This window comes from Haliaeetus albicilla, chromosome 16 (genome assembly GCF_947461875.1).
Source record: "Haliaeetus albicilla chromosome 16, bHalAlb1.1, whole genome shotgun sequence".
NCBI lineage: Eukaryota > Metazoa > Chordata > Aves > Accipitriformes > Accipitridae > Haliaeetus > Haliaeetus albicilla.
In genome coordinates this window covers 8,362,088-8,377,528 of record NC_091498.1, presented here as the reverse complement: position 1 = coordinate 8,377,528, position 15,441 = coordinate 8,362,088, and the positions used below count along the sequence as shown (strand labels likewise).

At 51.5% G+C, this 15,441-nt stretch overlaps 2 protein-coding genes across 7 annotated transcripts in view; one reads left to right on the top strand and one right to left on the bottom strand.

Annotated features, from left to right (window-relative positions):
- The window catches only part of EYA3 (EYA transcriptional coactivator and phosphatase 3), a 63,803-nt gene extending 53,547 nt beyond the window's left edge, over positions 1–10,256 (top strand). For all 6 annotated transcript variants that reach the window (XM_069803442.1, XM_069803441.1, XM_069803437.1 and 3 more), the window contains 7 exons: positions 167–256; positions 2,056–2,114; positions 3,022–3,182; positions 4,755–4,869; positions 5,321–5,442; positions 5,730–5,830; positions 6,662–10,256. In XM_069803442.1, the coding sequence (XP_069659543.1) occupies positions 167–256; positions 2,056–2,114; positions 3,022–3,182; positions 4,755–4,869; positions 5,321–5,442; positions 5,730–5,830; positions 6,662–6,742 (729 nt within the window). In that variant the 3' untranslated portion in view covers positions 6,743–10,256. The remainder of the gene's footprint in view (positions 1–166; positions 257–2,055; positions 2,115–3,021; positions 3,183–4,754; positions 4,870–5,320; positions 5,443–5,729; positions 5,831–6,661) is intronic.
- A 1,548-nt stretch (positions 10,257–11,804) lies between these two features.
- XKR8 (XK related 8) lies at positions 11,805–14,662 on the bottom strand. Its single transcript, XM_069803435.1, has 3 exons — positions 14,331–14,662; positions 13,462–13,658; positions 11,805–12,680 (listed from the first exon to the last, which is right to left on the bottom strand). The coding sequence occupies exons 1-3, from the start codon at positions 14,624–14,626 to the stop codon at positions 11,941–11,943; spliced, it is 1,233 nt and encodes a 410-aa protein (XP_069659536.1). The 5' UTR covers positions 14,627–14,662; the 3' UTR covers positions 11,805–11,940.
- Between the last annotated feature and the right edge of the window lie 779 nt (positions 14,663–15,441).

Genomic DNA, 15,441 nt, shown 5'->3' with positions numbered 1-15,441 from the left:
TAAAATATTAGGAAAATGGTAGTTCATACCACTGAATGCAGATGGAATTCCATCAGGCTTGATATACAGTGAAAACTCTGTGCAATGTAACTAATGAAAGATTTATCACCATTTACTTCTGCCTGTAACCACAGTGAATTTACATTTTCTCTTTCTGTTTTGCCAGGATCCAACTCTAGTGATTGGCTCAGGTCTGTCAATGGAGGAGATGATTTTTGAAGTAGCTGATACTCACTTGTTTTTCAATGACTTGGAGGTACGTGGCAAATGTTTTTGAAAAGCAAAACTCAACATTACCTAGTTAGAATTACACTGCACCGTTTGTGAGGGCTATTGTGTTTCAGAGCCACTTAATGCTGAAACATAACAGTCTGCCAAAACTGAAGTGGTTCTAAGCACAACCAAATCAAAGAGGTGTGCTCTTTTATCTGAGACAGGCATTCTGCAGACTTCTAGTGTTATGAGCTCTCTTAGTTCTCTGATGGGTTTCTACTTGAACCTGTATAAATAAAAAGAGTGATGTCTTCTTTGTCTTGTATTTGCATTCTGGACTGGTAAGCACCTTGCTTTCACTGATCCTGTTTTGAAATGGAGGCCAGAGATTTGGGTTAAAAGGTAACCTTGAGATTATCAGTTCTCAGGCTTTGACTAAGCCAAGGACAGCATACAACTTGTGCATCTCGGCCAGGGTCTCAGTGGATTTCATTGGCTATGTAACAACTGTGAAGGACACGCTTCCATAGACAAGGATGCTGTACACATGGAAATCTCACAGAACCCTCCATTTTTCTTTCTTGCAAGCTGTCTGCTGCTTTCCCATTCCCATCCTGCCTCAAGGACTCCTGATCAGCTTCCATCCTCTTTCATGTGCAGTATTCTTTGCCAAATTAAATACATCTCACTGTTCTGCACCATTTCCACAGAAGTTGAATGTAATTCTTTGCTTTAATCATGGCAATGCCCTATGCTGTCCTGTGATATATCATCAGATAGTAATGGGCACAGTAATGTGCCCTATACAAGAAGGTGTGAAGTTATGCCAGAATCTGGAATTAAGTGGTTGGAAATAGCAAATTTCCTGACTTGTGTGTTCTTTGATATGAGTCCACACATATGGACTCGTGAACCTAATTTGCAGATTTTACAGGATTAGTTTAAAGCTTAGGAAGGCTGAATATGAACAGTGAACAATTAATTGTAGGTACTTCACTGATGTACATCGTGGGAAAACAAGATGTTTTTGTTGATACAAATAGAAACTTAAATGAAATTTCCATTTGCGGCTGTGACTACTTGCAGCTGTGAACTTTGCAAAGACGCTAATGACAGTTACCTCCCTGCCCCAGAAAAAAAACCCAAAACCCCAAACCAGAACAAAACACCAAATACAGTCTCTTGTGCTGGAAAGGTAGCCATTGATATGTTAACTATGTGATCAACAACAACACTTATTGCTGTAGGTGTTGGACAGTAGCAGCAGTGGGAAATTCTTGAAATGGGGAAAATTCACTTCTTGTCCTAAGGTATTTGCAGTTTATCTCTGGGTTAAATCAACTGTGCTAAGCACCAGAGCCTTGGCAGTGCCACCACACTGATATTTCGCTCCAGGGTTCATGCTATGGCTCTCCGGTAACAGGATTGACTGTTATGTTGATGAAATGCCATATCAGTACTTGACCACATAATGTGGTTTTGGGATATGTTTGGTTTTGTTTGGTTTGGTTTTGTGAAATGGCAAAAAGGTTTCAAATGACAAGTGAGCTTTGAGTCCAGCCTGTTTAGTGAGTGTCATTCCTTTTTTGCAGACAACTCGAAATGTCATAGAAACATGCTTTTTTCAGACTTTTCTGGTACTTCAAATCGCAGTCTTGGCAAGGACCTCTAGGTGCTGAGAAGTAAAACCTAGTACTGGAATTCAAAGCTAATGGAAGCTATGTATAAGTTTATGGAGGCAATATGGCATGGCTTTTATATCGTACTTTCTTTAATCTGCAAATTTCAGTATGTTTCTGGATTACAACAGCGTGACTTTATTTTTATTTTTTTCTTAAACAGGAGTGTGACCAGGTACACATTGAAGATGTGGCATCTGATGACAATGGCCAAGATTTAAGGTGATGTACTGATGAATGCATGAAATGTATAGCTGATGTAATCTGTTTTCTGTGGGGACTTCAGACCCAAATGGGGTTAAGGAATGGAGGTCAGTATTGTGCAGGGGATGAAACTTGGCAAACGGTGTTTGTTTGCTGGGTGGTATTTCTCTGAAGACCTACAAAACATTAAGACTTTCAGAATTATAATATGAATTATATTGTCCATTGTTGATTGTTGCCTGTGTGCTCAATCACTTGTGATGAATGGAGGATGAACACTCCAGACTTCATGATCTTGACCTTTGAAAGTCTCCCTGTGGTTTGCATCCCTCTGTGAGCTGATTGTGCACACCATCAGGCAGGGTGAGGGCAAGTTTTCTGCTGCATTAATGAGCTGAACTGGCTCATGGAAAGGTCAGAAGTGCCTGTCTGTCAGGAAGAAAGAAATACAGGGAAGGTGGTGAAGCAGGACCTGCTTCCTGCAGTCATGAGCTGGTAAAGCAGCTCATCTGCTTGTGGAGCTGCAGCTGTGGTGTAAAGACGCAGATGTTATGTTTGGAAGATACTATGCTGGGGTTTATCACTGCAGGATGAGAAAGGGGTTAGTGGGAAGGATGCTCTGTATCACAGAGGAGTGGGCAGTCAAAGACCAAAGGAAGGTTTTGTAGTGGAGAGTGTGAAAGAAGAGTTGAATTAGTACATTTCAGTACAGCAGTTCAGAACCAGCAGCAAATGTAGTTGGATATCAGAGTACATTGCCCATAGAAGTTGGTTTCTGCTATTGGGGTGCAGTGGTGGTTGTGCAGAGTTCTTCTCTGAGGTGCTTTTCTAGCTGCTGTCAGAGCTGAAGTCTGCAACCCCGCCAGAAAAGCTGTAGTGATTCTGCTGCTGTGGCACACGTAACAGATCTGCTTTTCTGAAATAGCAACTACAATTTCTCCACGGATGGCTTCAGTGGCTCAGGAAGTAACACAAATCACAGCTCATCAGTTGGTGTCCAGGGTGGAGTGGACTGGATGAGAAAACTGGCCTTCCGCTACCGCAGGGTACGAGAGATCTACGACAAATACAAAACTAATGTTGGAGGTGAGTGTTCACCTGCGCCAATATCTGAGCACTAAAGAGAGTTTGTGGTGCCAGACGCCGTCCTTCCTCAGAGCTTTTACTTTCCTCAATGTTTGAACATGAAAAGTAACCATTCTCCTAGTGCTAAATGGGATCAAATCTCCATGGAATCTAAGAGGGTACATCTTCCAAAACTGAATGGTGTGCCAGTGCAGTCTGTGAGTTATCATGTAGATAGGGATGGTCAGTCAATTTTGTATCTAGAGAAAATTTTGGTGCAGTGTCCCTTTGCTATGAAAGGCTGCCTGTCACTCTGCTTAGGACTGGCCTAAATGACTTGCATATCACGCTGCTTAGGAGGTCTTTTCTCTCGTGTCTTCACAAAATCTGTCTTTTATCATGCCATTGTCAAGAAATACAGTGTTCACCCTTTTGGCTGTTTTGCTTATAGTCTGACATAACATCTCTACCATCTGTTTACAAAGTCGCTTAAAATCTTCTAGTTTTGCTTCCCTTCCAATGCCAAAGTAGTAATACTGATGCAAACCACAGATATCAAATCTAGATGAATTTTATGTTTAGTCTCAACCTTGGCATTGACATCCCTGGGAAAGGGGTGCTGCTGGAGCAGCTCACCTGGCAGGGTGACTTGGCCTGGTGGGTTGTGGGTTTGGATACCCTTTGCCTACATGTAAAAACCTTGATAAAATGTTTTATTGGACATATTTTCTAAAAACCAAGTGGTCAAAACTGTAACTTTCAGCCTTAAAAATCTATCGATATAAGTCTGCATTTCAGTATGCTGCAATTACCTTATTTCTGGTAGGGATCAGACCATTACTGCATATTTTGCACATGGGAAACTTGGATGCAAAGTTTTTCAGGACCTGTCTAAAGCCACATGGTAAAGCAGTTGTCAGTGCAGCCCACAGTGGGTCCCTCCATGGCCTCATTGTCAGAGGACTGGTGTACTTCAGGGCTGGTTCGTATGTCATGGCTGGAAATTGGGTGGAGAGAGGTTCCAACTCAAGGTGCTCCTTTCTTGTTGTATTTACTGGCAGGAGGAGGTTTGAGTGTATGGGCTCCATTTCTGGCTGCTTTTAATTCAAAACTGGATGCTTTGAGAAAATGTTATCTAAAAGGGATAAAAAATATGGGAATAAAAAAAGGGGGGGGATTAAAAAGATATCTGAAATGGATTAAAGTGGAAAGGGTCCTTGGGAAGTAGGAAGTCAGAGAGGGTGACTGCAGGAGTTTCTTCCCCTGCTGTCTGTGGCTCAGACACGCCTACTGCTGCAAGTGCTTTGTACAAGAGAAATGCATTTTGTTGCATGTATCCTGAGAAATGGTTTTAAATAATTGGAGAAAAGTATCTAGCCAATTCCCCACAGTCAGAGTAACAGATGGGTGTCTGGGTTGATCTGTGTCACTGGAAGCTGATTTCTCCCGTTGCCTTGAGACAGTCTCAGCTTTCAGTTGCCTTCAGTACTGTGCTGTTTACTGCAGAACAGGCAGCTGTTAAATTGAGTGATGGCTCTCTCTGTGTTAGACTTGCCAACTCAGCTGGGAAAACTTGTGTTGCTTGCCTTCCAGGCCTTCTTAGCCCGCAGAAGAGGGAAGCTCTGCAGCGACTAAGGACCGATATAGAAGTGCTAACAGATTCCTGGCTGGAAACAGCATTAAAGTCCCTGCTACTTATACAGTCCAGGTATGGGAACTGGAAATGTGTATATTGCTTTCTCAGCCCTTTCTCTCACTTAGATTTGCATGCAGTGCTGTGTTGCAGCAGTGTCCTTATGTAATACTACTGCTGTCTGTCACAGGTAACTGGGAGTCAAAGTGAGTGAGCAGGAACTCCACTCCTGAGAACCCTTTGGGATTTTTCTGCTGTTAGTAAGGTCCCCATAATAGGACTATGCTCACAAAATTGCATTTCTGCCAGAGAATGTCTGTTTAAAACAAAAAGCAAAACCAGACAAAAACCACAAATCAAAATCTTGGCCTAAAGAGCCTCTTGAAAGCAGGACAACAAAGCACATGGCTCTTTGGAAAGCTGAGCAAGCCACATGGCTCTTTGGAAAGCTGAGCAAGCTGCCCAGAGTAGCTGTCAGCACCACTGGCCATAGATGTGCTTTTACAAGTGTTTTTTCTTCTTTTAGAAAAAACTGTGTGAACATCCTGATCACAACCACCCAACTGGTGCCAGCTCTTGCCAAAGTTCTCCTGTATGGATTGGGCGAGGTGTTTCCCATCGAAAATATTTACAGTGCTACAAAAATAGGTAAGGAGTTGTGCTAAGTACCTGGCACTGAGGCGTCTGCTGTGGATTAGCTGGGATTTTTACACAGGAAATACAATTTCTGCAGCTGAGCAGCCCCCATGGCTGCTGTGGTACAACTGGCCATGTAATAGTGGTGGCTTCTGGCCTCACAGGCTGAACTGGTGTTATCCTTTTCCCAGTAAGACAAGAATGTGTTTCTCTACTGGGAAGAAGGGACCGGTTCAGGCTTCTGTTCTGTTCAGAACTCTCTGCCTAAGGCTCATGATAGTGGGATTGTCTTTTGGCAGGTAAAGAGAGCTGTTTTGAGAGGATTGTGTCACGATTTGGAAAGAAAGTCACCTATGTGGTAATTGGAGATGGGCGTGATGAAGAGGTTGCAGCTAAGCAGGTGGGTTTCTGACTCCACAGAGGTGGGATGTGGGTTGATGCAAAGGGAAGTTACTGCAGCAGTCTTTTTCTGCAGGGACTCTTTTTCCAGGGCTGAACTCTTTAGGCCAGGACAGCTAGGGGGAAACTTTGCCTTTGATGCAAGAGATCTTTCACTACATTAAAATGGGGAGTTTTCTGGCTCTTGGGGCTTTAAAGTTTCTGTTTTACTGTTGTTTAGAATTGCGTATAACATTGTCCCTGTAAAACAGTATCTTGATGTAGCATGTCTTGATCATAGCATGCAGTTAGGATAATGCAATTTCTCAGGAGCACGGAGGGAGTCAGGACTCGCTTGCCAGCAGTCAGATCAATACACAGCATCTACCATTAGTCTGAATTACAAACAAGGAACAAACAGTTTGACTGATTTGGACAGGCCTGAGTAGGTCGTTCAGTCATGCTAATTAAAGGCAGTAAAGTGCACAGATTACTGTCAGGACATCGTCTCTGCACTGTCTGCCACATGCCAGAGTTGTCTACGCAGGTTCCCTGGGAGCCCTAGAAAGGCTTTCCTGGGTGAAGCAGCAGCTCACAGCCAAGCACTGAGATTTCCATCATGAGCGGGCAAAGCAGCTGATAGTCAGTGCCGGTGCCCATCATAAACAGATGTGCAGATAAGATAGGCTTCACATACTGATATGCATACGGCTGAGGTCCTGCCCGACATGGTATGCTGAGACGGTGCTGTCAAAAACACCATATTGCACAACACTACAGTTGTACCTTTACTGCTTCCACTGAGCTGTAAAATCACTCCGATAAACCTGACTTTGTCATCTCTCTGTTATAGCACAACATGCCTTTCTGGAGGATCACAAATCATGCAGACCTCTTGTCCCTTCACCAAGCCCTCGAGTTAGACTTTCTGTAAGAAGTTGGAGCAAAGGCGTGACTACAGCTCCTGCAAGCCCTCTCCATCGCTGGGGAGGCAGAAATCTATTACATTTGGGGACTCACTTTTCAGGTTGATGAAGAAAACATACCTAATGCAAACTGTACAGTAGAACATGACACCAGTTTGTTTCCTCAGGAGCACAGGCCCTGCCAAGTACAAAGGTGTCCTATAAAGAAGCACTAGACTCAGTAAAGCTAGAGCTTGTCTGAAGAAGAGACTTACAGAAGCCAGCTGAATTCCTCTAGCAGGTAGTCTCCAGAGGGAAGGGGTGATACAGCAGCAGAAGTATTTGTAAGAGCCTTCTCCTTTCTATTCAGCTTAGTTGTAGAACCCAAGTAAACACAAAAACTTATTTTTATAGAAAAATACTGATGGCAGAGCTGACCCTCCCTTGTTTCGCAAAGCTGAAAAGAGCTATGTTTTTTTTCATAGGAAATATTAATGAAAATGTCAAAAATACCTCTATTGCTGTGAAATGTGTCCTCTCTCCTTCCCTGGGTGTTCAAAGCAGTTAATTTATTACAATGTCCTTATGTTATTTCCTCAACATGGGATTACTGGAAAATAGAAAGATATGGGAATGTTTCTGGGATACGTGGTTCCTTATAGAGGAAATTGTTGGTGTTCTGAGTTGATCCCGGTGGCTTCTAGTCAATGTGTGCACAAGTCCTGTTAACAAGCAGGAGATCATTGGATTCCAGCTATCCATGACCCAGACCATACATCCCACAGATTTTCCCTGTAAAAGAAAACAAAACTGCCTATGAACATTAGATACAGCACAACACTATTGCAGACTGCTCAGATGTGAATAGAGTCCTTGTCTGGACTAGGAATAATTTGAGAGAACTAAATCCTCTTGAATGTTACAAAGAAGAGTATGGTTATTAATCTTCACCTCTGCTTTCCTGACTCCATTTGTGAGAGTAAGTTCCTTTTAGTAGAATCAGATTCAATTTTCTTGTATTCTTCTTTGCATTAGCCTAACTACATAGGTAGAAACAACACTCACGTTAAGAGGGACTTAATTTTCTAAGACACTGTGACTTGGCAGCCTGGAGGACGCTGACCTTAGGAGTGATGGTTACGCTGATTTTTCTGCTACCATCTTGGAAAAAAAGGCTGAAGTCAGTGACTTGCAGTACCACTGGCCAGAAATAGCCAGCTGGAGACTGGGGGCTGGCATGGAGCACTGGGTTTGTGCCAGGTTGGGCTGTGTTCAGCGATATCTGCCTCCTCCCTGTACCCCGGTGGCACCAAATCAGCAGGTGCCTTGAGTTTCTGCGCAGAGGACAGATGTCTGCTGCGCCCCACTGCACGCCTCTGCTGCTCCTGCTGAGCCAACGCCACAGCTGGACCCAAACCCCTCCAGATCTCTGGTCTCCAGCCCAGTGTGACCCGTCTAGGACCCATGGGGGACTGGTCTGAAAGCATGTCACTTCAGGGAGGACACTGACCCACTCAGGCTGTGCTCACAGAAGCAGGTGATGTGTCTACTGCATTCCTTTCATGGCATTAATTACTGAGGAATAATTTCCGTCAGTGCTGGGGGAGTTGCTGGGCCAGCATAGCACATGCTCTGCTGTGCCTCAGGAGTGTCTGTTCCTGGGCCAGCTTTGGTCACCACTGTGGAGAAGGTGGCTAGAGCAAGGAGTTTGGATCCCCAGAGCTAAGGGACTGGACACAGAGGTCTCTGTTCCACATGTTCCTAGCTCCAGTTTCACTTTTTAAAAAAAAAAAAAAATTGAGAGGAGATTCTCTTTCTCCAAGGTGGTCACAGGAGTTGGGAGTGGTCTGCTTTCCATCTAGCTCCTTGCTAGGTGTTGGCTTTGTGCTGTGATCTCAGGCAGATGCTCTGGGTCTGCATATTTCCCCAGTAACTCTCTGCTTCAAGAGCATGCTGTCTGTGTAGAACCTGCTGCCTGCAAGCAACATGACCTCTCGTCCCATTAGAAAAATATGAGGAGCCAATTTCTGCTGTAGGTGTTACTGAACAGCTCAGTGGAGGGGATGTCTTTTGGCTGCACCAAGAGCTGCCACTCTGCTCGCAGCTGCTGGCCCAGCGGAGCCCCTGGAACAAGCTGGGGACGTGCTGTTTAGTGCCCAGCAGCAGGGTTTGAAGAGGAGCAGGAGCCCATGGGCTGTGTTCGCCCATCTGCCTTGTACACAAGATGGAGAGCTCAGGTGTGTTATCGGGTGTTCCCACACAGCTGGGGCAGCCCATGTAGGTGTGTGCTGGTGTTTCACAGCAGCTTGGGGCCCGTGCAGAGCAGGGAGAGATGCCACAGGGCTACAGGTCCATTACTGCTGGGTCCATAGAGTCCAGTTCAGCTGGGGTCCCTGGAAGGTGTCGTTACTGTGTCAGCCGGAGCGGAGCTGGTAGGAAGTGAGCTATGCCGAGAAGCAGCCCCATTGCTCCCAGGGTCTGAAATGTTACCAGAAGATCAGGATGTATTTGCAGTCACAGGAGAGTCTGTGCTGGATCCTGAACATCTCTCTGCGGGTCCCCAGCCCATCCAAAGGTCTCCTGTAAGCGGGCGTGGGAGATGTCCCAGCCTGTGAAACAGCCTGTTCAGACTGGCTGAAGCCACTCTGGCTGGTTGAACTTTGGGATTAAACCCTGTGCCTTAACCTCGCACCATCTGGCATGGCTGAGCGGCCCCTTTGGTTCACTAACGTCCAAAGCAGCTTGCAGGAAAGCCATGCTGGCCTGTGCTGGGAGGTGGGATGTGTTTTGCCCAGGCACTCGCAGTGAGTGCTGGACCCAAGGTACCAAGCAGCCTGGCAGCTGGCTGGCTTTGCTTTTGTGTTTGTTTACTTTAAGATGTTTTAAGGAAATTTTAAGATGTTGGCAAAATTTTAGCTGAGTGTTGAACTCTTGCAGCCAGTGACATTTCATACCGATATTTATACGATGTTTCCTTGAATGTATGTAAAGTACTTTTATAATAGGAGGTTGATGGTACATTTCTGTGTTTATGTTTAATAAAGGTTGACCTGGCTATTTTATTTTTACCTCTGCTGGCTGAATTTAAGACTTTTGCTGTCTCTCGTATGGCAGGAACAGCATCTCTATCTAAGCATTGATTTTCTTCTCTATGCTTTCCCGTTACCCCTGACCTGGCTGTAGCTGAACTGGTGACAAACCCAAATGCCTGAATGACAGCCAGTCTGCTGGCCTGGGGCGCTGACAGCAAGCCCCCCTGGGTGCTGCTGGCCTCCCCTCCAGCTTCACTGCAGCTACGGAAGCTTTAAAAACCCCCTAATCTACTAATATTTGCTGCCTCCGAGAGCCTGGCGGGGAGATGTCCGTGCTGAGCTCATGGAAAGCAGCAGGATTCCCACAGCCTGCAGCAGCCCTTGCAGGGACCCTTCGGCAGCAGGAGAGGGGTGAGCCCTGGGCATTGCTGGCTGCGGAGCTTTTGGTCTGTGTAATGGGAACTGTCCTATCAACTGGAAAAAAAAAAAAATAAAGTCTTTATTTTCTATAGTCACTGCTTCAGCCTGTTCTCTGACACCCCTGCAGTCAGTCCCTGTCCCCTGCCATGGCCTGGGCTGGGATTGCTGGCACCAACGGCATTCAGGGTGATGGTGCCACAGGTCGCAGCGCAGCCACTGGCACAAGCAGCTGCCGGAGACCCTGATCCTCTGGTGTGTCCTGTGGGAACCAGCAGTGGAGGTACCGGCTCCTTCGCTCTGCTGTGGTGCCCAGGGGAGGCACATGGTGCTTGGCTAGTCCCACACAAACTTCCCTTCCCTTTTTCTTTTGCACAAGGTCAACAGCCAACCCTCCTCCCAACTCTGCTGTGGTGCCACTGTCCTTGGCCACAGGCTTACAGTGTTACAGGAACAGCTGTAAAACAAGCATTTCAGATACTCCTCCAGCTGCATCCTGGTACAGGGGGGTTCCCCTTTGGGGACAGGGTCCTGCTGGGAGCGTGGGCAACGGAGGCAAGGGGAAGGGGTGAAGGGCCAACAGTGGGCAGCGAGTATGTGCCACGGCTGCTGGCTGGGCAACAGCAAAAAAAGCCAGGGGCCGTTTTGGGGCCTGCTCGTGTTTTTGCACCAAGCTGGGGGCAGCCCTGGCTGGGAAGCAGTTGGTGTCCGTGCCCAGGAGCCAGCACAGCCCCACACTGACCACATCAATGGCCACCTACAGCTGAGAAACCGGTCACAGCCAGTGCCAGCCTGGTCACCAGGTCAGGAGCACCGCCCAGGGTGGTGGTGCGAATGCCAGCAAAGGGACTATGACGTGTCCGTAATAAGCCAGAAGCACTGAGCCATGCTGCAGCCATACACCAGGACACAGCCGCTGGCCCCCCCTCCAGGATGGGTTCCCTTGGCGTTGCTGCACCCTGCCAGCCTCCACCCCACAGTCAGCATTTGCTGCTCGAAGGAGAAAAGCAACGATCTGGGGCAGCAGCAAAGGGGTGACCTTCCCAGCCTAGGCCCAAGCCCAGCTTCAAGCATCAAGCTTCAGCTCTGCCCCTCCCTCAGCCTGCAGCAGGAAGGGAGAGGGCACAAGGGACCTGGCAAACGGCAGAACCAATGTTTCTGTGCACAGAGAATCCACCTTGGAACATGCCCTGACCCTGCACCATCCTGCAACACCCTCCCCAGGGTGCAGGCACCCCACTGCCCCTGCCCACCTGTGGCAGCTGCTCTCCCAGCACAAGGGGAGTCCCTGCCTCCTTCCCCGTCCCTCTCTGAACATGTTGATAACAGGCGATCTTTAACCATAACAGCAAAACAGGAGGAGGAAAACCCTGGCTGGAAACAGATCAGATGATAGCCACTGCCAAGGAGGGAACAAGTTCTCCCCCCCCCCCCCCACCTCCCCAAGCAGCAACGGCAGTAGTAGGCACAGGAGAGGCACAGAGAAAACAAACCAACCATTGCTTTTTTTTTTTTTTTTGGAAAAACGCTAATAATAAATAACCAGAGAAGCTGACACTGCAGTGCAGTCACAACATGCTGGACCCCCCCCCCACAAACACCATGGCTCTCCCCGAGGGCACAGCCATGGGAGCTGTGCTGTGTGCTTGCACATCACCCCTGGTTTCTGCCAGGTCCCTCCAGCTGCCCAAAACAGCCTTGGGGGGTGGGGGGGGACAGAACTGGGAGCAGGACTAACAAATCTATCTTGCTGGCAAGTCACTTTGGAGAAGCCAGCCTCAGACAGCAGACTCAAGAGCAGCAGCCCCATTCAGGAAACGCTGCCCCAGTGGCCAGGAGACCGGGAACTGGGCCTGGGCCAGCCACTGCATTCGCTTGTTCACGAGGTCTGGCACCGACAGTGAGCGGAACCCCAGCCCATTGGTCCTCCCACTGGCATCCACCTCATCAAAGCTGCCCTCTTGCTGCGCCTGCACGTTGGGGTGCAGCCACTTGTAGTAGGTGACTCTCAGCACCAGCCCCAGCAGGTAGCAGGGCAGGGCAGTGGAAACCACCGGGATGAGGTACAAGTGCTCATCAGAGGGGGACCGGCACCAGAGCCAGGACAGGGCCAGCAGCGTGCTGTCCACCAGGATGAAGCTGTGATAGATGATGCTGCGGTACAGTGTCCTCCCCTGTGCCACATTGAACCAGCTGAAGTAGAGGATCACGGCCACCATGGCCCGGTAGAGCTGCTCGGGGCCAGGTGACTCCATGAAGTCCGTGCCCTGCAGGCTGACCCAGAGGAACATCGCCAGCCACACAAGCGGGAAGTGGATAGCCACGCCATAGGGCCAGAGCAAGGCAAAGAGGGCAACAGCGAGGATGCGGGGGCAGATGAGGAAGAGGTTCCACAGGAAGTAGATGATGGAGGAGCCCAGGCTCAGCTCATACTTGTCCTGCAAGAAGGAGCGCAGAGACTGGTGGTAGTCCAGTAGAGACCAGGTCACACACAGGAAGGCAGTGCAGATCCCCAGTCCTGCAAACACAGTGGTTGGTAGAGATGCTGAGGGCAGATTGAGGGGGGGCCCAAGCCAGCTCAAACCTCCCCCTGCCCAGCATTGCTAAATCAAGCATCCCACCAGCTCACAAAGCAGCTGCTGCAGAGGGCCAGAGCCTCAGCACCTGCATCTCTCCCCTCGCCTTCTACCCTCCCCAAGGAGGAGGCTGGTGCCCGCCCTTGCCCAGGAGATGGGGAAAAAGCGATGAGACCCAGCGGCTCTGCAGAGCCTGTCTCCCAGCCAGAGAAGCCCTCAGCCCACACAGGCAGGAGGATATGAATGCTGGCTCCACCCAACCAGCACATGGCTGGGCTCCCCATTTCACTGCAGTGACACTTGCTCCCCACCCCAGGATGGGCACCAAAGCGCCTCCTCGGCAGCCTGCGCTCCACCCTCCATCCACATCCACAACAGCTTCTCCCTGCTCCCCAGTGGGCTCCTGATTTCTCTACATGACCCTCAGCCTCTCCTGGGGCACATAGGGGAATGACCACACAGGTCCCCCAGCTTCAACCTCCCACTCCAAGCCCAGCATAGTCACTGGGGCATGCAAGTGCACAACAGGCATCCACCCTCTTGTGTATCACATGAAGGGAAGGAGTGATGTGGAAGAATGACACCTCAAGCAAGGACAGACGAACAGTGTCCTCCTGGGTCCTGCAGCCCCCAGACAGCCAATCTGGTCTGTCCCTTCCAAGCCCGCTCTGACCTCAAGCCTGGACCCCCGCAGATCCCCTGCCCTAGCCCCAGACCCCTCACCCTGGGAGGGCTCAGCCTTGTTTGTCCGCAGGATAACGTAGAGGAGCAGGGTGAGCTGCGGGGTGTTCTCCAGGAAGGTCTCAAAGAGGCGCAGCATGCTGATGTCGTGGGAGAGGAAGGCCATGCGTCTCTGCTCCTCCTCCTCCTCTGCCTTTGCCCAGCACACTTTCCAGCCCACCTTCAGAGCGTGGAGGCACCTGTGTGGGGACCCAGCCAGTGGTGAGGGGCTGCTGGGTGGCAACGCAGCACGCCCCTCGGTCCTCACACTGCCCTGGCAGGACAACTTGAAATGCTCCGGTTTATGCTGTTTTCTTCCCCCCGGAGGGGAGGCACGGTGCAGCCATGCTGCTTCCCCAAACAGCCGAGAGAGCCGAGGCTGAGACAAGGTGTTGAGGTGTTCACTGCTCCCCCAGGATCCAACACCCAGCCCTGCTCCATTTGGCAGGAGGCTTCTGGCAGCAGTGACAGCACCGGAGCAAACCTGATCCTTTGGGACATGGGCGGGAAACTTCAGCTAGAGGGAAGGGGGTGGCTCCCACCGACATGTTTCTACCGGGCTCCAACCCGGGGCTGGGCCAAACCGCTCTGTCCGGGGAATCCCTTGGACATCCCGACAGCCGGGGATGGGGGCACGGGTGTTGGGACGTCCAAGGGGCTCCCCGGGCAGGGCGGTAAATGCAGGGGGTAGGGCCCCTGTCCCCCCCGCAGAAGCAGGGTGAGGGGGCAGCGTGGGAGGGCAGGGGGGAGGCTGGGGCGGAGCGGAGGGGCCGGGGCGGGGGGGGCAGGCACCAGAGGGCCGCCGGAGGGATGCCGGGTGGGATGCCTCGGGGGTACCGGAAGAAGGCAGCGGTGGGGGTGCGGTACCGTACCTGAAGAGGAAGCCGAGCTGGAGGAGGTGGAGGGCGGCGAGCAGCCACCGGGGCACGTCGGGGCGCAGGGCGGGCGGGTCGGAGCGGAGCCAGAGCCAGCTGCAGGCCTGGGTGGCGACCGAGGCGGCGGCCAGCAGCGCCAGCGCCAGCGCGGCCCAGCCGGCCTGCCCGCCCCGCGCGTACTCCGCCGCCACCCACCCGTCGGCGCACACGTCCAGCGCCGCCGCCACCGCCCCCGCCGCCGCCAGCAGCAGCTGCCGCGGCCCGAACCGCGGCGGGGCGGCCCGCGGCGCCATCGGCGGGACCGGCGCGGCCCCGCCCCGGGCAGGCCCCGCCCCCTCCCGGAGCCGCCGCCGCCGCCGCGGGAGGACGCGCTCTTGCCGCCTCCCGGGAAGCGGCACCCGCTGCCCGCCCCCTGCCCGCAGCCCCGCGGGGCTCCCCGCACTCGGCGGCTCTACCACTCCCCCGCCAGACAGATCACGGCCTCGAGCCACGTACCGGCGCTCGCCGGCACTGCTTTCTCCGCGACCTTTCCGGTCCTTCACGGCAGCTAACCCCCCGCCTCCGCCGCGGGAAGGCCTGCAGCCCTCGACGCGAGCGTCCACCCGCGCCCCTCCCCAGGAGGCTGCTTCAAAAGAAACCAGGGGATCGACGCCACCCCAGGAAGCGGGTCTGGGAAGCGTCCGCCTTGTAGTCCCGTTGCAAGCGGGAGGATTTCAGGACAGGGCTGAGGCCAGCGCTACCGAGCGTCTCCCCCGCTCTTCCCTTTCAGGGCAGCGCTCACCCCAGGGAGCTCCGGTGCAGCGGAGCTACGGGCACAGGGCCCAGCCAGGGGCAGCTAGCCCCGAGGCACTGGCAGAGGGGACCCGGCCGGTTTCAGGCTCCCACAGCGAACTGGCTGCCCTAGGGCCGGCCAGGAGCGCCCTGGCACGACCGGCGACAGCTGCCCTCAGGCACCCGCCACACCGCTCCAGACACACGCTCTGAAGCGGTACCAGGGGCAAATGCCAACCACGGCCGCGAAGCCCCAGCACTGCAGGCGGCCGTTCCTCCTGCGCCCTCGCTCCTCTTCGGATGCAACGCATCTGTTCCACCGCAGCCGCCCCAGTGG

Excerpts from the sequence above, each read along its gene's own strand:
- XKR8 (XM_069803435.1), bottom strand. The coding sequence starts at position 14,626 with ATGGCGCCGCGGGCCGCCCCGCCGCGGTTCGGGCCGCGGCAGCTGCTG. Across the intron at positions 13,659-14,330 it reads CAGCTCGGCTTCCTCTTCAG|GTGCCTCCACGCTCTGAAGG; the intron begins GTACGGTACCGC and ends GTCCCCACACAG. Across the intron at positions 12,681-13,461 it reads CAAGGCTGAGCCCTCCCAGG|GACTGGGGATCTGCACTGCC; the intron begins GTGAGGGGTCTG and ends CTGTGTTTGCAG.